This window comes from Pogoniulus pusillus, chromosome 17 (genome assembly GCF_015220805.1).
Source record: "Pogoniulus pusillus isolate bPogPus1 chromosome 17, bPogPus1.pri, whole genome shotgun sequence".
Taxonomy (NCBI): domain Eukaryota; kingdom Metazoa; phylum Chordata; class Aves; order Piciformes; family Lybiidae; genus Pogoniulus; species Pogoniulus pusillus.
The window spans coordinates 13,192,871-13,219,119 of NC_087280.1; the positions used below are offsets into that span (position 1 = coordinate 13,192,871).

At 41.1% G+C, this 26,249-nt stretch overlaps 2 protein-coding genes across 5 annotated transcripts in view; one reads left to right on the plus strand and one right to left on the minus strand.

Moving 5' to 3' along the window:
- The first annotated feature begins 2,021 nt into the window (after nucleotides 1-2,021).
- Nucleotides 2,022-23,060, plus strand: TM6SF1 (transmembrane 6 superfamily member 1). 4 transcript variants are annotated; one of them, XM_064157721.1, is made up of 10 exons: nucleotides 2,028-2,279; nucleotides 4,442-4,545; nucleotides 5,783-5,880; nucleotides 6,850-6,953; nucleotides 7,805-7,887; nucleotides 9,252-9,373; nucleotides 13,801-13,905; nucleotides 16,092-16,184; nucleotides 17,130-17,249; nucleotides 22,682-23,060. In XM_064157721.1, the coding sequence occupies exons 1-10, from the start codon at nucleotides 2,188-2,190 to the stop codon at nucleotides 22,871-22,873; spliced, it is 1,113 nt and encodes a 370-aa protein (XP_064013791.1). In that variant the 5' UTR covers nucleotides 2,028-2,187; the 3' UTR covers nucleotides 22,874-23,060. The 4 variants fall into 4 exon arrangements, with proteins under 4 accessions (XP_064013793.1, XP_064013792.1, XP_064013791.1 ...); XM_064157722.1 differs by lacking the exon at nucleotides 16,092-16,184 and having other exon boundaries at nucleotides 2,024-2,279; XM_064157723.1 differs by lacking the exons at nucleotides 16,092-16,184; nucleotides 17,130-17,249 and having other exon boundaries at nucleotides 2,022-2,279.
- Nucleotides 23,061-24,240: 1,180 nt separating this feature from the next.
- The window catches only part of HDGFL3 (HDGF like 3), a 39,515-nt gene continuing 37,506 nt past the window's right edge, over nucleotides 24,241-26,249 (minus strand). Inside the window, exon 6 of the mRNA XM_064157725.1 lies at nucleotides 24,241-25,669. Within this exon, the coding sequence (XP_064013795.1) occupies nucleotides 25,664-25,669 (6 nt within the window). The 3' untranslated portion in view covers nucleotides 24,241-25,663. The remainder of the gene's footprint in view (nucleotides 25,670-26,249) is intronic.

Sequence of the window (26,249 nt, forward strand, 5' to 3'; positions counted from 1 at the left end):
CACATGTTCAGCACAATCACAGGTGGATTTGGGGACCTTCTCTGCTGGGAAATGGAAAGGAATGATAGAGCTGGAAGGCTTAGAGTGCTTTTTTTTCCCAGGGCAAGAGGAAAGGAAAAAATGCACCCTTTTGAACAAGCTCTTCAAACATCCTGTTTCAGAGGTCTTTTCTACTACCAGATGCTCATGATGGTTTTTTTTTTTAGATCAGAAATGTCTACGTATCAACAAAATACACTCACATGATGCAACCTGTACAGGTGACTTGCTATATGTCTATTATATGATGTGCCCTGACAGTTTCTGACTTAGAAACTGAAATTTAAGACTTAACAAGCACGCTGCAAATCCGTGCTGGAACAAGTTGGCAGAATGGGAAGAAATAGGTTTCCCATATAGAGTTTTGTCTTAATGGACACAAGAATTAAGAGGCAAGGCTTGAGATGTGTTGAGACTGCACTGTGGCAGCTGCCTATAAATAAGCAGCCTATACATTTGAAAGCTTGAGAAGTAAACTGTCTGTTCACTGAAAGGTAGGCATTTGGAAATGGTAAATTTAGCCCTGACTCATCCAAAGGCAATTTTGGCACTTGGATGGACTAAATTACTTTTAGGAGTTACATCATGTTTTTACCAGATAGTTTGATTGAGCATGGTTTAACCCCTTCATATACCTTCAACCTTATTCTAAACCCTTCTCATATGAAATAACTATACAAGAATGTTTATGTATAATACACATGACATATATTTTGGACTGTCAAGTTGTCAGAAACAATTAATTAGTCTATTGATTAAGCATGTCAAATAACATCTTAAAACTGGAATTTTTCTTTAAAATGGTTACTATTTTTGTTTAAGGACTTAGAAGACCATTTACTGCTCATAGCTAAAAATCTATTTCCAAAAACTGGTGAAAGTTTCTTCACAGCTTTGTCCTCCAAATTAAAGGGTTCTTTCCTCTCTCTGGTTTAACTCCTCAAGTGTTTATGGAGAGCATTCAAATGCCTAGTTCTTCATCCTCTTCCTGACAGACAGATACCATTTTTCAGCCACCTTAGCAGTCCTCCTTTGGATCGCTTCAACATAGGGGAATCAGAACCGTGACCGATATTGCAGATGGGTATATTTACAACAGCGTTAATACTTCCCAATCCCTACGAGAGAGAGCCTGCCTGTTAGGCTGAGAGTACACTGCCTGGCAAAAGTCCTGGATTTAAATGCTCAGCAGCTTCTAGGAACAGTGGTTTTCATGCCTGCTTGCCTTTCACACAAGGCACATTTCAGCTTTGTTTGCACACTAACACTTCAGTGTTGAAACATGGGTATAGTTTGAAGCCAGGAAAAAAGTGCTGCTGGATAAATTCAAACATATGCCTAAATTTGGGTTGGGTTTGGTTTTTTTTTTTTTACATTTAAATGGAAAATGTAAGTTCACAAATCAAAGTGTTGCTAAGGTCCTTACTCTTAACAATATATAAATAAATAAATAAATAATCAACCCCCAGCTAAAATCTGATACCAAAAGAGACACATAATTGTTTCTTACGGGTTTCTTTGAGAAACTGTTGCACTGGTCAGGTCGAGGGAACTTTATTTCCATCTATCACCTCCCACGAAAACTGATCACTGCCGAGGGACACCACACATACGGCCGCATACACCTGCAGAATGGCATCACGGACCCGTGGATGTTGGACCATCGAGTCCGGCCGTAAGCCCAGAACTGCCATGTCACCGCTGGTTAACTTGTGAAGTCTCTTTCCCAACGTTTAGCTCAACAGCTCAGCTGTTGCAGTGTCCACTTTCGTGGCTGCCGCTGGCTGGCCGTTACCGGTGGCCTCTCCTTCCCCGTCTCCGCGGAACCGGCCCCACGCCCACGGCCCCGTGGGGGCATCACCCCCGACATAGCGTTTCGGGTCATCTCTTACCCCCGGGGCAGGGCCAAGGGGGAGCTGGGCGAACCTGGGGTCAAGGATGAGAGCTGCGGTACCCTCCCCGAGCCGCCGCAGGAGCTGTGACCGGCTCCGGTTTCTGAGGCGGATTTAACCTTTCCCGCGCGGGGCGGGACGGGGCGGCCCGCCGGGGGTGCGCGCCGGCGATGGGGCGGGCGGCGAGCGTCGGACAGAGGCCGGCGGGGCCGCGGGCGGGAAGGGCTGAGGTGAGGCGGCGCCTCCCGCCGCGGGGATGAGCGCCTCGGCGGCCACCGGAGTCTTCGTCCTCTCCCTCACAGCCATCCCCGTCACGTACCTCTTCAACTGTTTGGCGGCCGTCGGCAGGTGAGAACGGGAAGGGAGCAGGCGGGCGGCGGAGGTGACAGAGGTACGGGTGGCCGGGGAAGCCCGGCGGGGTATTTTTAGCGGCGGGGTAAGGAGAGGGCAGCTGCGGCCTCGGGGCCAAGCGGCACGGGGCGGGAGGCGGAGCAGGGCAGAGAAGGGAGAGGGTCTGCGCTCGCCGCGGGCGGCCGGGCGCCGACAGGGAGCGGCTCGGGTGGAAGACGGAGACCCGCTCCCGGATCCTCTTACGGAGTCGTGCCGGGATGCAGCCCTGGCTCGGAAGCCCAGGTGGCCGTTCGCCCAGGACCCTCAAAACTCTCGGTTTCGCATCACCTGAAGCGTGCCCTGGCGTCCCCGGAGCTGGGGTCACGGCCACTCCCGCATGCGACCCGCCGGTGGGGTGGGCTCGTAACGCCGAAAAGGACAGACGAGCCCGGAAGGTATCGCCTGGCTCCGCGCCGTGCCCTGAACTCCGGGGCAGAAGGCGCGGAAGCCTCTCAGGGGCTCGGCGTTCCTCTCTGCTTGCCTGTCAAGGCATCCACAAATAAATGCCACTCTGTTTAAAAATGAAGGGAAGACTGCACCGGCCTCTGAAAGCTCCTGAGCCGCACACTTCGTGCACCGCGTCAGACGGGCGGGTTTTGACTGAAAACGTCCATATGCCTTCTCTCTGCAAAAAACCAGGATCCCAGGATAAACCGCAGGTCTAGAAAAGAAGGGTTTTTCCTCATGGAAAAGCAACGTACTTAACCGTCCGTGTGGCATTTTGTGACCTCACAGCCCGCGATGGTTGGCAGCTTTGCTGCAGAAGTACTTGCTTTGTGTTTTTAATGCTTTGCTGCATCTGTTTTTTCCTCATTTTTGTTCTTCTGGCCAATAACTTAATTCTGTCTCCCTCATTGCTAGAAAAAATGCCGAGTAACACATACTGACTTCTTTGAGCCATTGCCAATATTTATTTCAAATTGATAGACTGCAGTGCAAAGTCACCGCAACATTAACAGCTGTAATAGCACGAAGAAATTCATCACTGGGAAAACAGACCAGCAGAACGTTCAAAACATGAAATAAATCAACAAGCTAGTACTGCTCATATCTGTGTGCATACTCTGAAATATTTCATCTTGCAATGTTTTTTACAATAATTTTAAGTCAAGTTCCAGTAAGGCTGAAATCATCACAGGCAGTATTATTTGTTTGGACACAATTTGTTTTCTTGACACACCATGTGCTGTCATGCATACAATCATGAGCCAGATACTTTTAGCTTATGCCTCTGAGCTTCACCTAACATTTTTTTTTCCCCATGCACAAGCACAAAAGTGAAGACTGAGAAGGAAAGTCTGCCTTAAAGAGAATGAAATAAAATTTACACACTTAAGGTTGTAAACCACTTTCAAACTAAGTTTCTTAACTTGCATTTTCTTGGGGAATTAGACACATTTACTTTCTGCTCAGGATTTCTGTGCTTTCCTCTAATACCATTTTACATGCACTACCATTATAGTCCTGTCTTCTGAGTAAAGGTCTTTTTTTGACAGAGCCCACCTGCAGTGATTACTGACACCCCCTCAAAAGGACCGTGTCTTATAGGGCTAGAAAGAGCTTTGGTAGCACTTCCAAAACTAGAAATGAAACCTAGATCGATCGTGGGTGCTCCACACTGCTATTCCTATTCCGTGGGATTTGTGAATGTGTAATTTCCTGAGTAGCTGAATTATTGATGACGTCAGACTAAGTGTCCCTGATGATCCTTTTTGGCTTTGAAATCTCCATTTGTGACTTTCACCTCTCACTGGCCTGTAAGTTTTCCCTCACTTCTGTTTATTTCTGCTGACACTGGTACAAAAAGTGATTTTTAGCTGGACAAATCTAGACTATCAAATATGTTGCTTATGTGGCTATTTTTTAGTTGGTTGGTTTGGGGTTTTTTGGTTGGTTTTGTTTATTGTTTTTACAATCACATGAAAAGACAGGCACATATATTCTGCAACACTGTAAAATGAATTCTAAGACAGACTATGCAATGGGATTTAAAAGTAGCCATTTAAAGTATTATAAGTTCCTTTAAGAGTATGTGCACTTGAGGACAGCTGGTGAAATAAAGCAAAATTCTCTCTCTTTCTCTTTCTTTTAAATTATTTTTCTTTCTAATACTGCTACAGTTCCTGGGCAATCGTTGCAGTTGGATTGCTGGTCCTGGTTTTTATTGGTCTGTTGGCTCGTCTTCTTGTCAAAAGGAAACCACCAAAAGACCCACTTTTTTATGGTATGGCTTGGTAATAACAAAGCTGAATTCAGAAAGTGTTAATTTATATAAATTGTAGGATTGTTATTTCAGATCGAACATCTAAGGCATAGCTTCAAAACCCAGTCTGGTGAGGTGCTAAAGACACAAGAAAGAAAGAAAGTCTGGGGGGGAGGGATGTGGAAATGAGGAGAAATAATGCTTCTTTTGAAATGTGTTCTTCTCAGAGAAGTTGTCCAGCTTAGGGACAAGCCACACCTATTTGGAAAGGATAATACCCTAGCTGGGCTGTGGAAGTGTAGGGTGGAAGGACTTAGATAGCACAGCAGACTTCTCACGCATATCCTATCCCAAGTGGACCCACCCAGGATTTTGTGTTCTTTTGGATTAATGGCCTCCATACCTTGATTCTTCTTATGACTGAATTCCTTGAGTCTACCATTTTCGTTGGGCTTCTGTGTTAACTCACTTTTATGATATACAAGAAAGTTTAAACCACCCCAGCCACTGGCTCATTGTCTGCAGACTCAGGCAAACATTTCTGTGTTGATACTTTGCCATAAAATAATAGAGGTACTGATTACCTTTTAAAAGGCAATATTGTACCTAGGTTACCTCACAGCAAAAATCTAGAAGAAACATTGCTGGGTTTTGGAACTTTGCAGAATGGGCCCATAGACAAAGCAGCATACACATCATCTGTATTTGCCCTTTGTCTTCTTCCTCATTACAACTCAAAGGTATCTGTCCCCAGTGTTCTGCATGAGTTTGTAAAGTCTCAGTTCACACTGAGGGAAATTGAAATAAATAACATAAGCCTGCCACAAATAAATTTCCTGTCTCAAAAGATTGACTTGCTAACTTGCCAGATACGTCTCCTATGGACTGCTGTAGCTAATGCAGCTTGCCTTGCTCACTGCCAAAAATGACAAGTCACATTTCCCTCTCTATCTCCTTTCCTAAAGAGGAGTACAGTCAAGGTTGTATACTTCACATGGCCAAGACTTTAGAAAGGCTACGTAGTCTTTTCTGCAGCCACTGGCTTTCCATGGAAGCAATTCCAGGAAAAGCTTCCTAAGAACTTTGTTGACTAACCACTAATTAAAAATACCAAGCTATGTGGGAAAGTCATGTTGTATTTTAGATGTCTGTGACCTCAGACTATCTAGTTTGTTCGATCTCTGCCTGTCTGCGAAGCAAATGTGTGATTCCAAACACTTATTAATTTGTTAATTTTTCTCTCTTTATCTTATTACAGTTTATGCTGTATTTGCCTTTACCAGTGTAGTGAATCTAATAATTGGACTGGAACAGGATGGAATTATTGATGGATTCATGACTCATTACTTGAGAGAGGTAAACAATTGTTTTGTTTACCAAGGTAAACAAAATCTTTACTATAAATTACTTCTTATCATACTTATCACTGAAGAATAGCCACTTACACATTCAAGAGGATCTTTTTGAGTTTGGTCATTGTCCTGTTTTATTGTTGCTATGGACAGAACCTTCGCTGACTTGAAATCACTGACTCACTGGGGGAAACACCATTCCTTTTAAGCTCCAACATTATTTCATTTAATTTAAGTAATGCTGTTCTGTATTAACATCTGTGGGAATTGACTACACTGTGTATATTTGCAGAAAGCCATAGAGAGGACTCAGGAGTAGGTGAGGGGATGAGTACTTTAGTTTCTAAATATGTTACCAAGAAACAAAATAGCTCCTTTATTTTGCCTAATCACTTTACTAAAAAGAATTAGAGTAGAGTTAAAAAATCATGATGCCAGATACCCAGTCAGCAGAATCTGTTGGCTGCTGAATATCAACATCCACCAAAAATAGCTCAGTAAGAGCTTGATGTGAAAGTCACTGAAGTCATTGAAAAGATTCTGTGACACTTAGCATAAAATAAGTTGGACCTTACAAGGTTATAGGCTGCCATCAATATATATTGTAGATCTCTGGGTTGCTAAATATATCTTTATTTGTTCTGTGTTAAATGTATCTCAATTTTGTGGCTTTTATCAGTAAAATATGGAAAAGCAATCTTTTCAAAATATAGCATAATAATTCTGACACTCATACATAAATGTTTCCCTTCCATCTTGCATCTTATTTTGCAGCTACAGAATCGATGTAATTATACATGACCCTACCTAAGTCAAGTTTGTGCTTGTAAACCTGTACTGTCAGTCAAGAACTGTACCTCTGGATTGAAAGAACATCTACTGCTTTCCTGAAGTTGCTTCCTGCTGTTCTTTATTAATTATTTGTTATTATTCCTCTAATCACAGTGTCTTTTTAAAAATAAATGTTGCCTAGGGTGAACCACATCTGAACACTGCCTATGGCCACGTGATCTGCTACTGGGATGGCTCTGCTCATTATCTGATGTATCTGTTGATGGTGGCAGCTATTGCATGGGAGTGAGTAAATTTGGTTTGTGTACTGTTTACTTGGCTTGCATTCTCACATCACCTAGCCAGTATTTAGAGTTTCGTTTCGGGAACGTTTCAGGTCTTAGGCCAAAGCCACACAATTCAAACTGCATTACCTTCAGAAACTGTACCCTCCCCAAGTTGCCCTTTCTTTCACCTGAACAAACCCAGCAAATGCACTGAGTTGTAGTTTGTCTTACCACTCTGCAGCAAAGAACATATCTCATCTGCATGCTTTTTATTAGTTAAAAAGAAAGCTTCAAGAAGATGCATGACAAAATCACACGTGGAAACCTTATTTTTCCCCCAAGTGACATATTTATGATAGGAATAAGGTATTGCTTAGCATGAAAATCAGCTCTCATCCATGTTGGAGAGTATCAGGCAACTTAAAATGGTTATTTCTAGAGATTCTTTTGTTTCTTGCTGTTGAATAAAGAGTTTGATAAAATAAGGACTTAAATTCCAGAGGTCAATGTACCCATTGGTAGTAAAAGTATTGTCAGAATTAAATGCACATTAATTACTAATTCTTCTATATTGTCTAATGTACAACATCATGCAGTCAACCTTCAGACAAGTGAAACATAGCAAATCACTGAGCATGCACAAATCCTGTGCTGCTCATGTGAGAACCTTGTGTTCACATGATGTGATGTGTGCACCAAGGCAGAGCCTCTCAGAGGCAACAATCCACTACTGACTTGTAGCAGAGATATAAATTTTTTACCTACTGTGATGCAACATGGCAGTTGTAATATAATACTTGAGAGTGATTTGGGGTAGAGGATTTTTAGGGACAGTGCAATAATTACATCTTGTTTTGTTTTTTTAAACAGACAAAGCTATAGGTCCATTGGCCTCTACTGGCTAGGTTCCATTATCATGAGCATCATTGTCTTTATGCCTGGAAATATTGTGGGTAAGGATGTTATTTACATGACTGGCTTTATCCTGTGAAACATTCCCTAGATCATCATTAGGCTAACTATGTTCTATTGCAATATTGATCCTTTCCTGTAATTATGTGAAAGAAGAATTTTAGAAATATCAGTAAAGAGATACAAGATAGTTCAAAATTTAAATAGAAAGAAGAGAAGATGGAGGCCAGGAAAATAAAACCACTTTCAATTTACTTTTCTCTCAAGGACAAAAAAAAAAAAAAGTATCTTTTGTTATACCTGTAAGGTCATCCAAACTAGGTTTGTTGTAAGCAATGAGACAATAACTGTCTCAGTGTCATTAAAATATCAGTCATATTTTGCATAAAATTTCCAATTTCCCTGGCAGTCTGACCTTCAAACACTCTACAAAAGGCATATAAACCACCTTCAAAAGTGTAGTCTGGAAGGTACCTTATTTCCAAAATAAATGTAACATTCCTAGATTTCTGACACAAAGTGGTGCATAACTGTGCTGCTAGAAGCTGAGAACTGCAATAAAAGTCTTCACACTACTATTACTGGCAAGTGGAAATGAAATATTTCCTTTTTAACAGAGCTTAAACTGATGCAAAGTTGACAAGTGTTCAACTGAGAAAAATGATCGTGTGTCCAAATCTTGTAGTCAGCTCACTCTGACCCTGCTCTTTACGACAAAGGAGGAATATTCATGGTACAGCCTGGGCCAGTCCACCTCCCTCCTTTGTAGATACACACACACCCCCACCACAAAGTCAGATTTAATGAGACAATATCTCTTCCTCTTTACTCTAGGGAAGGCTGAGAAACTTGTTCTCGAGAGCATGTCTTCTGCCTTCCTTTCTGACAACACAAGTAGCTAGTGTAAAAGACACAGATTTTCCTGTGGCTGAGGATAGATCTCTGAATTTGTGTTTTGTACTGATATATTAGTACAGGCCTGTAGAGAAATCAGAACTTTTGGAAGACAAATGTTAAATCAGATCTTAAAAAATGGATTTATTCCTTTTTTTTCCATTTTATAAGACCAATATCTTTATTTGAAGCAGGTTCCATTAAGAGAGTTCAAAGCTCTACCATCCTAGAAGACTACCTACTGCAGAGTGAGAGAGGTGGCTTCCTGTCCTCTAATAAAACCCCTAAATTCTGAAATGGTTTTCTTTCTGATAGGGTATCTGCCACCTGTGAAACTACCACTACTGAGCACCTAATTTTCCACAAGATTTGAGTGGTGCTTTAACAGTGATTTCTAAAGTTTTATGTTTACATTACCAGAGTTGTGTCAGGTTTGATATTACATAGGATATTTTTTAACTCTTTTGCAATACAGCTTACGAGTTCTCATGCAGTTTATTATTTTAAACAGGTAAATATGGAACAAAAATATGCCCTGCTTTTTTCTTAAGCATACCATATATTTGCCTTCCTGTATGGGCTGGCTTTCGGATTTATAACCAACCTTCTGCCACTCGTGACACTCCAGTCAAGGTAAATTACTGTATTTAAATGCAGGCTGCTGTTAGGAAGGCTGAAATGTACTTGCTGTTTCTACTGAGCTTTATAGGTCCTTTGGTGAGCATGGAATGTCCTGTAATCATTCACTGTTATGACAATTAGAGGCTGGGCTGTGCAGACACTAAAAACATCTATACTGCAGGACTATTTCATTGTGGTGGGCTAAAGCACAAGAATCTCACATTTAGAGTGAAGAATCCATTTCTAGGTATAATTGTGTTACTACCCTCTATCCATTTACTTTCTGTTCCAATTTTTAAGCTGATGAAAACATTGGCATGTAATAGCTTCACAAAGCACCACAAAGTTCTTATAGAAGATCTGGGGGAAAACATCCTTACAGATTTCATGGAATTTAACACATATTTTAAATGTGCTTTTTGCACATCAATACTGGATTTTACAGGTCAGGCATTGCACATTAATTGATATGAAAATTTACACACTTCAAATCTGAAAAAATTAGTGTTTACTTAAAACTCCTTAGAACTTTGCCTTTGGATTTAATAGTTGGGCTGTAGTAAGATTAACTGAGCCATCTAAAGGAAGTAAGAACAGTTTCTGCACTGTTTTATAAAAAAAAAAAAACCAAATTAAATATCAATATCCCTGCAGTACAAAGCACAGAACACATCTTTAACTCTTCTTTGCTATAAGCAAGCTAGTTTATTGCCACAGCACACTGTATCACTTGTAAGTAATATAATCAATTAATATTTTTGCATCAGAAGCCCCTAGGTCTCAGTCAGGCTCATTCTGTAACTGAAGACATTGACACAGGTGAAGGAGTTGGTTCCCATCCCATAGCTAACAGGCAGGCAGTGTGCAAGTGGCATAGCCTATGCATGGAATAACAACAGGTGATGTACTGACAGATTGCCCCAGAAATGTATGAGAACATTGGGCTGTTCATCTGTGATTCTTCAGTGGGAGAGAGAGGTATAGACAGATCTTTGTGCCTGCTGAAGTTTGAAGAGCTGTGATGGAATAGCCATGTTCAGGGCAAATCACTATGAAAAGCTACCTCAGAGAGACTTTAGGTGCCAAACCTTTTCCTACCCTCCTGCACAGGCATATGTGAAGCCACATGTTCCATCCCAAAGCAATTTGAGCTGATTTACTTGAAGGCATCACTAATTTTGGACAGAAACCTCAGGATAGAGAGGTACAGTTAAAGACAGTGATGGTGACTTTTGCCATGCGTATATTAGTGAGAGCAGCCTTTAGCACGGAGGATAGATGGTTTCAGCTGGTTTTCCCAGTACTGAGAACACCACTCAGACTGCTATCACAGAAAATATTCGATGGACTGCCTATTTGCTGAAATTTAGCCATGTTTCTCATGCTTTTTGGGAGCTCAACTGCTTACCTGGGTTTGATACTGCACTTTGGTATATTTTGCAGGGCAACTTAGGAGTGTAATTCTATTTCAAAAAGAGAGTGTATAAAAAGCTGGTCATCTGAAAATACAACACTGCACTTCCTAGTGAATCCTTTTGTGTAGATTTAACTTGCTTCTCAGAAAGTCACAGGAACAAGCCTTGGTTCCCTTCACTAGGGCTTCCTGCCATTTCTAAGTAGTTCCCTTTTCTTCAGAAGTAATATTTTTTATCTTCACAGCTAATGCATGCTCCACATCCCAGATAAATATCTGGATTCATTAACTTCATACCTTAAAAATCTTTAACATGGCTACTCATGATTATTTTTTTTAAATGTTTATACAACACTCTCAGTCCTAAATTAAGTTTCCAAGAAATAATTGTGTGTAATGCTACTGATCATTGTAAGTCCTGGAAATACTGAGCTCTTTTTCAACAGATCATTTGCCTTAAGCTGTAAAACTGAACTTTTTAAAGCTGTCATTATTGGTGTTAAAAAAAAAGCAGGAAGAAAATAGTGCAAGTATGTAGAAAAATACTTACATGAAAGCAACAGAAGAAAGGTCTATTCTGTTGGCCAAGGTATTCTTTGCTATAATACTATTACAAACCAGGTAGTTTAAGAATATAAAATCACTGTGGGGACAGAGAAGCGGTAATCAGGTTTTGGATGATTTCTAACAGAAGTGGATTCATGGGAATGGAGCTGTGGCCTTCTCTAGAATCAAACCAAGCTGTGCTGCAGTATATACAAAGCACAGCAGGATTACCTACAGGTGGAGCAGCTCAGGAAAGTTTAATGTCATTTCAAATTATTTAACAGAATTGACGCACATGAATTCAGGTTTGCACAGGAACTCTGAATGGACTGAGTCCTATGGACTGCACACAGAATTATTCTGATCCCTTACAAGTGATCAAGGAGCCTCTCAGAAGTTATGGAAAATAGCTTTTTCCTGGAAGTGAGAGAAACTGCAAAGCATGCCTAAATACTTCCTTGCTCCACAAAAGAAACTGCGCGGTTTGCGAGATCTGTGCAGAGTTCAATGTTGCTTGCAGTAAGTGGAAAACCTGTGGCAGGTGATCTCTGCTCAGTCAGGGTACTTATCACGTCATTCATTTTAGCACCTATTGATGTGCCTTTGCTGTGTAAAAGAAAGCTAAGGCGAAAGTACTGTGTAGCTGAGGTCTGTCAGCAAGTGCGTGCTTTCAGATTCTTGCTTCTGCTTTTTGAGCACTGCATTTTCATTTGTTTGTGTTCATGTATGCACAGAGGGGAGAAAGAGGGAAGAAAAAAAAAAAAGAGGAGTTAGTTTTCTATACCTCAGCAGTTTTGCAAACTTGTACCTTTTTACCAAAGGCAGTCTCCACTAATACTGGCTTTGTCTCCAAAGATTCCGAGGACAAAATTCTGTTGTAGCTTTGTGATCACAATGAATACACAGGTTAATTTAACAGACCCATTGAAAGGAGGGGTGATATATATATAAGCTTCATAATTAGACAAAAGGGCAAAGACAATGTATCAACCCTCAAACTTTCCATTATCCTCAGGAAGTCTACATCTGAAAATGACTTGCAGCTCAGCAGCCATAGGAGGCCTTTGTCTTTCATAGGAATCAGTGTTAGAATACAGACATTCTTTGCAGGTAATATTATAAACATTCCTCCAGTAGTATTTTAAACACTGTGAAGTGACACCATACTGCAGACCTGTTATTTGTGTTTGAAAAACAAACAAAAAGTGTCACTTTTCTCCTGAAAACGATCCTCTAAAAGAAAAAAAAATAGTTTCATGAAAGGTTATTTTTGTGGAACTACAATTTGGACATTGCAGTTCTTACTCGGGAATTGTGCCTGTTTCAATAACTTCATTGTGAGTATCTTGATCTTGAGTGCTTTTAACTGTGTCTCTACATCCTAATTATTGTTTTGTGATTTGGAGATAATTCCACCAGTGTATAACAGGAAGGAAATCAGGTTTTTCTTTTGCACTCTTCATGCCAACACATGGCTAATGAAAAGGAAGAGGAAATGAGTAACACATATAAATGGGGAAGTTTTCCCGCTGAACTACCTGATGTGCTTATAATTTTGTCTGTGACTACACAGGGCTGAAAATGTACCTCAGAGTATTTTCATGGGCCTTCTACTAGGCAAGGGTGACTTTGGTTCCTGAAAGCCATCTTCCATGTTAAATACCTATATTGCTATTGTGGGGTGTGAACTCCTCACACCTGCCAGTGACAGCAGTGTTCCCGCTCCTGTTCTGAGCTGATGAAAGGAGGTACAGAACAGATTGGGTCCAGATGCCAACTAGCGCTCAGTGCCTGTCAGAGAATCCATAGCACACAGTGATAAAAGACCGAGAGGAGGATTTTCCAGATGCTCCATAGGCACACACATTACATTCTCCAGCTCTGCACTACATGTTATATTATTTGCTCACTGAACTCAGCAGAGAAGTCAGCTAGCCACAGAAAAGCTTTTGTTTTATTCCAGTGATACTGCTTTCATTTCAGCAGTGTCACAGGGTGCTGAAAACCATCACTCACTGTCACTAGTGAGGTGGATCTTCATTTTGTTCTCTCTCCAAAGAGTTCTTTTATCAAACGCATTAGATTCAACTTCAAATATTTGAGACAAGCCTACATTTCCAAAGGTTCTTACATAGGGACACCGAGGGAAATTAACAAAAGATGCAGAGTTAGCATTCACTTGATTTAGGTTTCTTTGAAAGTAATCTAATCTGTATTGCAATGGCCTTAGTTGTATCCATCCATTTCTAGACTATCCAGATTAGTTTTCCTCACTATATCATGTGAAGTCTGAAGTCATCCTTTTAGCTGTGGAAAACTTTCTGTCTATGAAATCAGCAGATCAATAGGGTAATGAAACTGAGAACTAACTGCATCTATCAAAACGTTTCCTTGTTTCCCCCTTCTGGTAGTGACTGATTTGGGCTAAATGCAGGTCATGTGGAACTAGAATGTACTTGGTAAATGTTCTGTGTTGCAGGTGGTTCAAGAGGTCCAGAAGAAAGGACTCTTAAGACGACCAGTAGATTTAATGTTAGCTGCATATCTCATTCTAGCAACGGGGTTTTGCATATTTAGGGGCATGGTAAGTTGAAGACATTTCAGTATTCTGGCCTCTAATTCTCAGTCAGACCTTTCATTTTGAAATCATTGTGTCTGTGTCAAAACATATGTATGTTTTAGTCTAGGGAAATCCTGTGACTTTCAGGGTTGGAACAGGCCTTGGATTAAAAAAAAAAAGGGACAATTTGCTTATTTCTGATACTTAGTGGCACTTCAGTTCTTCATTGTGCTCTGCACAAAGTATGATTTTCAAAAGAAAGTGCACAGTCACAAGGGTAAGTAGCATCCCAGGCAGATAAATGTGACTTAATGTTTTAATTGCTCTGGTGCTACACTGGTGGCCAAGAACATGGGGACAAACTAATTGAATTAAATCTGTACTTGTGTTTTTCTAAACAGAGAGGCATAATTAAAATTACACAGAAAACCAAGTTAATTTACACTGCATGAGACAGAGAACATTTCCACTTGAAAAACCAAGACGAAACAGCATCCCCCCCAAAACAACCCAAAAACCCAACCCAAAGAGATTTTTTCAGATCACCTAAACAATACATGTTGCTTCTACTTACCAAGAGCTGATAGCTTTAAAATGTTTGCTTTTTAAGCATAGTTAATTGAATTAAAATTTCTGAAGGAATGAATCAGTACAGAAAACGCTGGATGTAGATAAATCCAGTAGTAGGTAAGTCTAGTCCTTTGTCAGCTCTAAGGCATTTTCTGCCTAAGCAGAAGGGAAATTGTATATCACTCAGCAGAGCTCAGATGTTTAGGTGTCTTAGGCAACCGCCTGCTGGCTTGATTTGCAGATCCCATTCTGTCTACAGCAACTCAAGCGAGTGGTGACGATAGTATCCAAGCAACATTTTATTTACCTAGCACAGGCTGTCCTTTTGTAGTTCTGCTGCTCACATCACTCTCTCATCTTCTGCTGTTTCTTTGACAAGTTGCTTCTCAAAAGTGTTATTTTTTTTCCTCTAACTTGCCACAGACTGCTTTATGTCATCAGGCCACCACTCATGCAAGTCAATCAGCTGTTTTACCTGTAATTTCATGATGGGAAGTGTTAATTTCATGGTCTAAAACCTCACTTGGTTCTGCAGTCCCACTTCTTCATAGCCCAGAGGAATTCTTTATTGTTTGTTTTGAGAATGTATCCATTTTCTTGTATATTTTCCTTCATCAGACAGGAACTGCTTACAGGCAGCAAGTGAACATCTTTGTGGAGCCATGATTTTATGAACAACCTAATAAAACATAATGCATTGTAGTCCACTCAGACCTGTCAGCTGCCATGTTGTAAGTGAACAGGGAGGAATAGGCACTGTTTGTAAACCTTCACACTTCTCCCTGAAAGTCACACAATAGGCACACGTGAAGTTACAAATGTGCAAAGCTTTCTGCTCAGTCCTGCAGCTTCAGCATTAATGATGTCTTGCCACAGAACACCTTCAGTGGCAGTTGTTGGCACAGACTGCCAACTCAAAATAGCATTTTCTCTAGTAGTTTAAAGGGCTACTAGGAAAAGGAAATACTTTTGCAACTGGGTCACTCTTAATACAATTGGGAACTTTGTTCTTACTACAAAATTCAATAATGTCTCCTTAAAATTATTTTAAGACTTGTCCCTCTGCATTGTTCTCCACTGCTGCTTTCCCACAACACAACTCTTCTTGGACTACATTCATAGCTTGCTATCCTAAACTTCAGTGCTTAATCTGAAGTTTCCACTGAGCAGTTTTCCATTGGAAAGTTTATTTGCTGGGATCACAGAACTGACCAGGTTGGAAAAGACCTCTAGGATCATTAAGTCCAACCTAACCCTTCTAATTAACTAACTCATGGCACTAAATGCCTCATCCGGCTTCCTTTTAAACACTTCCAGGGATAAAAGTATGTTTATCAGAGCAAATCAATATTGATTATATTTTTGCTTCAGCCTAACCAAGTGGCTGGATTATCTTCCAGTCGAAATCTTCAAAGCAGGCTGTCAGCATTTCCTTGCAGCCCCTCTGAGCAGGAGCTGAGAGGAGGCCGACTTTCAGCTTTTTGATTGGTGATCAAATGGATCACTTTTGCAACAGATTTGGAGCAAGCCTGCAGGGTAGCAGTGCAGCAGACCAGTAGTGTATCTTTAGGGCTGGTGTTGGCTTAGCTCATTTGAAAATAGAGTCTTTGTTCACGGGAAGTTTCAAACATTCTTCTTAGATCGCTCTGGATTGCCCTGCTGAACTCTGCCGGTTATATATCCAGCTGCAAGAGCCTTATATAAAAGATCCTGCTGCCTATCCTAAGCTCCAGGTAAAGCACTGACTGTGGAGCAGAGAGTGTTACGAAGTGATTTGCTAACCGGTGCAAAGATGCTGCAGTGAGTTTCACAGGTGACAAGACCAATAAGGGAAGTATTGGTTCATGGCAAGTTAAATGGTATTTCACATTTTCTGCTACAGCCATTCCCAGCTGCCAACTCTCCATTGGGACAAACTTGACTTAGACTCAAATCTGTTGCACATTCTAGTTACTCAGGCTTCCTTTGATACAGTCCATGAAACAGATCTGCATGCTTTTTATCGTTTCTCTTCCTTAGAAGAGCAAAGTAGACTGTAAATCTACTGGATTACAGGGCCAAAAGGGGGGTGATATTACGAAGCACCCTTATGCACCTGCTATGCTTCTGTCACCAATGTCACACACCTTGAAGCATGATACTTTTTACAAACTTGCACAACCATTGCAGAGAGAGGAATGTTGTGCTTTAGATTTGTAGCAGTTACAAAGCTGCTACTCTTTTGCAACCCTAGCTGCTGCATGGTGGCAGGGCCTGAAGCGGTGAAGGGCAACAGGCAGAAAACAACTAACTCTGATGGACCTGTTCTTTCTGTTAAAGGGTAGCTTGGGTGCATCTCATACCTTCCAACTGAAAGGGCAGCAGGGCTTGAAAACTGGACACTCATGTTCAGCTGAGTTAGGTCAAACATGGAAAGGGGTAGGCAAACATATCCTGGAATGAGGTGGATTTGGGCAGGACAAAGTGGCAGTAGCATTAGTGGAGGCCAACTGGATCTGGCCAACAGCATTCAGGTGTGAAATCCTTTTCTCAAAGCTAGAGCTGTAAAAAGGCCTGGGAATCACTGCTGCTGGGAGTGTGGCTTTGAATAGTCTCAACTCTTCAGTCAGCAGCTGGCTAGTTTTTAAATGCATCTCCTTCTCCATGCAAACCAACTAATACTTCTGTTTAAAATGCAGATGCTGGCATACATGTTCTACTCTGTGCCATACCATGTGATTGCTCTGTACGGCCTGCTGGTACCTGGTTGTTCCTGGATGCCTGATTTAACCCTTATCTATGCTGGAGGACTAGCTCAGGTATTTCCTTGCAAAATGTTCACTCTTGAGTTACAAGTTAATAAGCAGCAAGCTATGAAATAATCAGGGGGCTCAGGGCTTGATCTTACATCCCTGTTACTCAGATCACCTTTTATATCTGTAAAACACTAATTTAAAGGAGTGAAGAATCAAACCTGTTACATGTCTCTGGTGACTTAATTCTCACTTTAGTAGACTTCTCTCCTGCAGAAATCTTTTTATTGGGCTGATTTAAACCTTATTAAGCACTAGGGAGTCTTTAGCTGAGACCACAAAGGAAGCCTGTCTCAAAGCTGTTAACAGTCGAGCACATAAATAAACCCCAAAGACAACAGAACAGCACAATACATTGTTTCCATTACATGTCTTGGCCAATCAGGTAGTTTGAAAAATACAAATGGAAGAAGTATCAACTAGTCACACAAAATGAACAGCATCAGTTGGTGGTATCAGTCCATATAAACACTAGGAACCTTCTAGGCTACAAACCACAGTAACACCGAGATGTGCTTGTGTTGCTGAAGGCACATCAACGATCACACTTTCTTAACTCATTCTCTTCTGATCCTTTTAAATGAACAACTGGCATTAATTATTAGCTGGTGCTGATGCTTACAAGACTGATCAAACCAGAAAAAGTCAACAGGAACCAGTAAATGACTTCTTGTGACATACAAATGACCATTGAACAGTTGAGACACAGTGACAATTGATTTGTTCTGTACATAGGAACTGAAACGTGCTCTGAGCATCCAGACAATGCAGAAAATACACACGTAGCCCTGCAACAAAAGCAGGAGCACAGGGACGTGGCAGTAAGTGTAATTCAAGTACTGCTATGAGACAAACATGGCCCAACACTTGTTCCTCAGGTGTGAGGTAACAGTCACGGACACAAACTGCAGTCCAGCTCAACTGCCCAGCAAGGGTGAGAGGAGTGACATTTTATTCACTGTTTATGAGCCATTACCTCAGAGAATGACCTTTTTTACTAAACAGTTCATGGAGAATCTTGAATTCCCAAATTACATCAAAATTCAGAATCTGGCAAACATATTAATGAGGATGTTTAGATGCTCAAAGGTATCATAAATACTATACAACTGTGTGTGGCCCAAATCTAATCTGAAAAAGACCCACAAGCTAGCTAAAGTAGGCAAGGCAGGGTCAGGAGCCTCTCTTGGCTTGTAAGACCATTCAGGTTTATGAACTGCCCAGACAGTCAGGAGAGAAATCATCCCTTCAAAGGTTATTTAGCTGAACAAAAAGTAAACCAGAAGTCAGTGTGCTGCCTATCACAGTCTTGCAAACTTAGGAAAGAGCTCAGCCTCTATGACTGGAGACAATTTTTGGTTGTTTGGTTTGTGGGGGTTGCTTTGGTTTTATTTGCTTGATTTGGTTTTGTTGTTATTTTGTGTGCGTGTGTGGTTTGTTTTTCTTTTATATGTTTCCCACAACAAGCATTGTTTTTCAACGGCACTTTGTACCTTTCAGCTGTATGATTTAATGCATGTAGTACTTGTTACTGAAGTCTAAAACTCCTCTGTTGTTCCTTGTGGGCTGGGCTTCAAGATAATGCTGATTTACACATTAGAGGAGAAGAAAAGCTACTGGGAAACCAAAGCTACTATTTAAAATTTCCCATTTTCCTCTTTAAACCTTGTCCTAGGCACAAGCAAAAACCATAAGCTGACAAAAACTGATTAAGAAAACTGTATGTCACTGCACACTCCTCACATTTTATTCTGATTTTTAAAAAACCCCAAACATTTCTCTAAGTCTGGGAGGCTTTTTAAGTTTTGTTTTTACTGTAATGCACTGCAGAATGAACTTCAGTCATCCCACAGCTGAATGGGAGTTAATTGATATGACTTGGTGAACTGTGAGCAATCTGGAACAAAACAAATGTGACACTGAAATGAGGACTTCTCTCTATATTATTTTTGCTTTTGGTGATTTGGAGACACAAAACATATTTCCAGGGTTGTTGGTTTTTTTTTTTTTTCCCCTACTGTTTCCTTAAGTTAAACATTGTAACTGATCTTTAAAACATGTAGTTACTCAAACACATTTTGCTTTCTATTGTTCAAAAAGGTCCAATAAAGGTAAATATCTACTAACAGAAGCAGTGGGCACTGCTCCCTGGGAGCGGTCACTGCTCCTACAGATGCAGAACATGCAGGTTTTAGTTATTCCTATCCTTATGAAATATGTACTTTTTACATAAACAACTCTCCAAATACCATCAGAAGCACCTAAACTAAGAACCTCTAAAAGTGCCCAGCCTTTCACACACAGAAGAAACATTCACTGCTTTTCAGAATTACATTTAGATCTCAGCTTGAATTATCCTGTTGCTAGCATCCAGACTCCAAACCCACGTAGTGACCCTTGTCAGGTCTTCTGAAGCTTCAGGAAGAGGCTGAAGTAGCAGGAGTTTAGATTACACAAAGAGGTTCTACGCAAGTGAACTGCCTGAGAAGGTGTGAATAACCACAGCCCTGCTATCCAAAACCATCCTGTCTTGTCAGCCCTCCATAGCCCACTTCCCTGTTCTCTCAAGTGTAGCAAGTTTTTCCTCTACTCCTTCTCCATCTACAGGTGTTCCTTAATCCTTGCAATTTTTGGTGGCAGCACCTCTAGTCTACAAGAGAACCTAAATCCAAGGAACATGTTTTTAGATTACTATCTACTCTATTTGATGTCTTTCCTTTGGTTCACAAGGCCTGGGCCAAGTTCCTCCCCAGTAAGTTACAGTCTTTGCCTGATTTTAGTTTTAGAAAGAAGGCACAAAGTGGAAAAAGACTCCCAACCTTTTCCTGGGCCCTTCTCTGTCGCTAGCTGGAAGGCTTTCCTTACTACAGGGTAAGAAATACTGGCAGTACTGCCGAGGATTAGGTTACAGGCAAACAACCACAAATGTAAAAACAAGTAAGAGCCAAACCTAAACTGTTCAATAGAGGCAAGAAGCTTCATGAGTAGCAGGCACATGCAAACTGCAGTTGTCAAGTTCAACAGTGCCATATCCTGCACCAGGCAGCTTCCAGCTGCTGTGGGGCAGCCTGATCAGCAGTCTGGCAGAGGCTTCAAGATTAACAAAGGCTGTATGCTAAACAGATAAGGCTACCTTAGAAGTTTCTGGCTGATTTCTCAGCCAAGGTTTAGGGGTTTCATCTTCAAAATTCTCCACTTAGGCTTCAGTAACAGAAAGCACCAAGTAATGGCTTAGTTGCTGACAGGACCTGATCACAGCGAGGTAACACAACAGACTCAGGCTGCTCTCGCCACTATGGCAGCCCCTGCACAACAGGCACAGAGATCTGCAGGAACTAACAGCTCTTGTCTTATTGCTTAAAGTGATGGACTTGGTGCAAGTCTGCCTGACACTTGAGAGAAAAGCAGGACTGGGCTGTTGCAGAAGCAGAGCAGTCACAGAAACAAACACATAAAATTAAGCCCAACTTCCACACAAGGCAATGAATTGTTCTTTAAAAACTATGAAAAGGCAAAAAGCACTGCTTTATACTGCAAACCGAGTCTAACAAACAGTAACTTCAACACACAGTGAATCATTAGCTAGCAAAAACCTTCATGGGCCACAAACAGAACAAAATGTTTCTCCTTTTTCTTTTTATAATACACAAAGCTCACCAATGTGCTACAACTCTTGTAAGAGACAAGGCCACACAACAAGGCTTAGATCTATGAAGGCATGTAGGAAGCTGAGGCAGATCTGGGTATCTCAGAAGCAGAGCCTTACAGCTCTTGTTGACAAGGTTTACTTTGATTTAGGAATTTACTATCAACTTACAAACTACTGGCCACTCTTAGAGACATGCAGGCCTTGCAGTCCTCCACAGAGAAGTCCATAGCTTAGCATCTTGTCCACCCCAAGAGACTCTCAAATACTGCCGGACAGCTGTGTCTAGGCCAAGAGAACAGGCGACAGACCTGAACATCCTACCTTATGCCTGATGGTGGCTGGTTATCTGCTGGGGAAACTGCTGCTTCACAGAACAAGAGAAATCCAATGCTGAGCTGTAATGCTCCAGCTGCCTGGGCTGAGATGGCTCCCAAGGCAAGGAAAGATAGCAGGGATCTGAGCAAGACCACCCAGGTGCCAAAGGCAGTTCCTGCCTGAGACAGGTGAAAATAGGCTTCAAGAGACAGAGGCTGATTGAAAAAGGCTGCTGAGAGCATGCTCCTGAAGGTCTGTTTACTGTGCAATAGCTACAGAAACATGCTAAGTGGCTCTCTGCTGAAGTGTTTGTATTTTATTTCTTTGATTACTCCATTTCCTGACTCAGGTTTTCTAGATCAGCTCTCCTGCTCAGTGGAGGTTTAGAATCACCTGAAAACCAATTTCCTTTTTCTGTTTTGCTGGATAGCCCCAGCCTAACCTTTTGCTAGAGGGGTGTGTATTAAAACACCTGCCCTGTATTTCACTTTCTTCTTTGCTAGGATTGAACAAACCTGCATTTTTTTGTGAGCCCAAAGTAACTCCTGCTAAAGCCAGAACAGAGGATGTGATCTGGCCACAGCATAGTCTTCTGGATTACTAAAATCCTAGTGGCCCTTTCTCCAACTCTGCTGAAGATCAAACTGATGGTTGTCTTCTCAGAGCTCCTCCCCTGCTGACTAACTAATAAAAAACTGGACACACAATAGTTAATATGAATGAGCTGTGGCCTGAAATAGCAGGTAACAGATGGAGACAAAAGACAGTGACTATACTGATGCTTCTATCTTTAAGTGTCTTGTTTATACTAAAAATATGCCTCAGCCCAGTGCTCTTGGCTTTGCACATAACCTCCACTGTAAACTCAACCTTCAGAACCACCCCCAGCCCAAAAGCCAAATATTGCACATGTGTTCTGAAATCATCATGAGTTGTGGAGTCCGAATCTGGAAGACAGGGTAACTTCCAAGATTTTACTTTCTAACTGTTCAGAGAGTGTGTCTGGCTGCTTCCCAATGATGCTAACTCCCAGCATTCATAGGTAGGTGGCTGTGAGTCCTACCCTCACTGCTGGGCTGAGGCTTAGGAGTGCAGATCTCTACCGGTGGTGCACACTTCAGTGGCCATTTGCCTGGGGCAGGATCACGAACTCTGCTGTACAAATAGTCAGCTACAAGCCAAGGGTGAAACCCTAGACCTGCTGTAAAGATCGGTGCCACCATGTGCATAAAATAAACCTCCTACCGTGCCACTGGTGGTGCTCTTTATGCTCCTTACACCAGTAATAATGATCTCAGCTTAAACTGTATTTTTATACCACTGTGCAGAAGTATGATGGATAGTTCTGGAATAAAAGGGCTGGCTTGCAAAATGTGACTGGATTCGCACACCTGCATGCAGATGATGCTGTCTTTCCAGAATGCACAACAACTTTACCTTATTTTTTGATATCTCTGTTATATGCACACCACAGGCTCAATTCTCCCATATTGGTGCCTCTCTTCATGCTCGAACTCCTTACATCTACAGAGTCCCTGAAGAAGCAAAACAGTTTTTCCTGGCATTGAACATACTGTATGGGATTCTTCCCCAGCTGCTGGCTTACAGGTGCGTCAACAAGCCAGAGTTTTTTATGAAAGCAAAACAAGAAGAGAAACCAGAATAGCACAACTCTTTTCAGCTCCTCCTTCTGGCTGTGCACATAACTGGGTTGGGATGTGACTGAACAGCTCAGCTGGAACCCAGATGAAGCGTGCAAGATGTGTAAAAGAGCACAGTTGTGTAAAGTTGCATGGGCTGTTTTGTTTACCCTACTCAAAAGGGGAAAATAAAGATGACTGCCTTCAGCACCATTTCTCACAGTCTGACTTTGCTCTGCAGCGAGTTGCTAGTTTCCAAAGCTATTTTTAAGCTGCTTTGACAGGTTTAGAAATACTGCACAAAGTTAAATAGCAATAATAATGATGTCACTGTTTAGCCTTCACACACTAAGAAATATCAGTGCTAGCAATTCCTATACACAGCTGCTGTAGAACGTGAAGGTCAACATTTGGAAGTGTGAGAAATTAACATACATAACTCTGTCACATGCACATGTTTTATTTGTCAAAAGTATGTCTTGTGGGCCAGCCTTGTTAAAAATCCCAAGAAACCTTTTAAGAAGCAATCAACTCTTAGGGTAAGACTCCATAGATGATATGCAAATCATAGGGTTTTGTTAATTCTTTAAAGGATTCACTTCTGCAAGGACTGCTCGTCTGCTTGAAGTTAAGCATGTGGCCTGCTAGCACTTCTGAGCTGGGTATGGAAGGCTCACTACCTTGAAGAAGTGGGCATTACACCATAGCATGTATTTCCAGAGAGCAGGAGGGGTTTGGGCCTAGTTCTTCCCTGCAGCTTACTTTTGCTAATGCTGTTGGGTTACAAACGAGTAGCAGCAAACGCAGCAACCTTGGTTTGTGTAGCTTCTGTTGCTGTTTGCAGCTACAGTATTTATATGACCCCGATGTGTATATATCCTAAAAGCAGTACACTGAGTGCCTTTCTCATTCTTGTGGGACGTTGACTCTTGGGTGTCTGGATTTAGAGAAACTGAATTTTCTTTTCAAACCTAATCAAGAACAAGAAATGCTCCGCTCACGCGCGAGCGCGTTGCACTCTGCACACGCGGACTGGCCGAGCAATTCATGCTCTGAATTCATGCTCTACTGTTGAGCACTGAGGTGCAGGTCACAGCAGTGCTCAGAAGAGCGAACCAGGGCTTTATACCTCTAGCCAAAGGGGCAGGTTCAAAATAACCACAGCACACCTCAGGCGACACTTCTTGTCTACAAGGAACTTAGCAATAATTTCCTCCAGCACCCAAGTGGCGTTGGCTCCTTCCACATACACTACAGTTTGAGATGGCTTCATGCCAGTCCCTCCTCCTGCAGACAACCCCGGAGCTGTTGGGCTGTAACAGGGACATGCTGGCTCCCAAACAGGTATCTGAGCCTCCAGTGTCACTTGTAACGCTTTTAAAGAAACTCTGCATACATTCAAGGTGAATTTAATAACCTCCTGTTATCCAGAAAAGGCAAAGTACAGAAAAAATAAAGATCTCACCTGCACTTGTATCTATTTATGGTCAACTCATGTTAACAGAATGTTTTGCTTTAATACTTGACTTACATTAATACCTCACATTATTACACGTATGAAGCCAAATATGACGCTAACTTAGTTGCTTACAACCTCAAACCTTACTCCCAATACACATTCCAATAAATTTATTCTGTAAAAACAATACATTTTTTTGTTTTCTTTTTTTGTTTCCTTTTTTGTTTTTTTCTTGTGTTTTTTTTCTTCAGTTTTTTTGTTTGTTTGTTTGTTTGTTTTTTTTACAGCAAACTCATCAACTACAAACCTTGAATACGCAAAAGATGTTCCAAGGACAAGCATAACAAGGGTTGATAAAACCAGACTAAATATGTTTTCACAATAAAAGCTGGCATAAAAATAAATAAAAATCTCTATTATCACAATAGCAACAATAATGTACACAGAATAATGGATTTGGAATGCTTACTTACTAGTCTAGTTCTATTTCCAAAAGGAAAAGGAAAAGAAAAGGAAAGGAAAGGAAAGAAAAAAGCCAGAATGACAGCATCCTTTTTTAAGCCTTTCAGTGTTTAAAATTGATGTTTTTCTTTTGGTTTCCCATAGGGTTCTATATCACAGTAAGCTTAAAAATGGAAAGCATCCAAATGAATGATTTCAAATCGTGTTGGCATTGGAAAAAATCCTTGTATTAATCTAAAGAAACACAAAAAGACTTTCACTAACTCCACATATAGGAACTAAGTCAGATAGTGTACATTACATCATGATTTTGAGAAGGATTAAGAGTATAACTAGCTAGGTACTTCTAAGAAGGAAGGGTATTTTATTACATTATTGAACTTGGCGGTGATCTCAACTGAAGAACAATTTCTCTTTGATGTTGTAAACTGATCACAAATCAAGCAAGGATGGATATGGGGAAATCTTAAATTAGGTTTGTGTGTGGAATCTATTGTAGTACTGTATGGAGGGGACTCGTTTCTAAGATTTACTGCTTGTTAGAAAAATGCTGCTTTATAATGGTATCATTTGGAGTTACACCTTTTCTGCCTGGAAAAGGAATCTAAAACATGTTCAAGTATGTGATATCTTCATAAACCTCAGCCACTGGTAAAGGGCAACTTCATGCAACCGATTAATATGAAAATCAAAAAGTAACCCTTAGAAAAAAGGGTAAAATGTCATTTCTGCAAACACAAGAGATAGGAATGTGAATAATGTGCATACAAACTGGGATGCTGTTGATGATACTAATGGACAGATGTGGTGACTCATATCAAATCCAAGAATATTAGACAACCAAACATGGAACCTTCTTGTGTTTTCCCTTAATATTCAGCAGTCATTATGTTGGTTAAGTCTGAAAGAGAAAGAGAGAAAAAAATAATCACATTTAATGTAAAAAAAATAGCATGCTGCAACAAACTTGATGTCAAGAATGCCTCATTCCCATGCTTCAGTCACAGGTACAAGTAACCACCTGGGCAGTTCCAGCAGGATTTTTTTTCCAGAGAAACTGCTTATGTTACATCTGCCAAACACATCACCACAAAATACTGCAGTTAACATTTAGGGCTTTATCCAAATCAGCAGCTCCAGTCATGTCTGTGGGTTGGTTTTTGTTTTCCCCAGCCACTGATTGATGACTCTCGTAGCACACTTCACACACAACCACACTTTGCACTCTTCCGCTGCACAAAATGGCTTCAGGCCAAATCGCAGGCACTGCTGTGCCCTGCATGCCTTGCCAGGAGAACACCCTTTGTCCAAACAAACCAACACTTGGCCAGCATGAAGAAAGAAGAAGTTTTCACAGCTAGCATGTCTGCATGTTGTTTCCAAAAAGGAAACAGCCTGGCCTGGAGTCCAGTGTAAGGTGATGACAGAAAAGGAAGAAACTCCATGCCTGAACCAAGGTCAGTGGGAACTGCATCGGACTG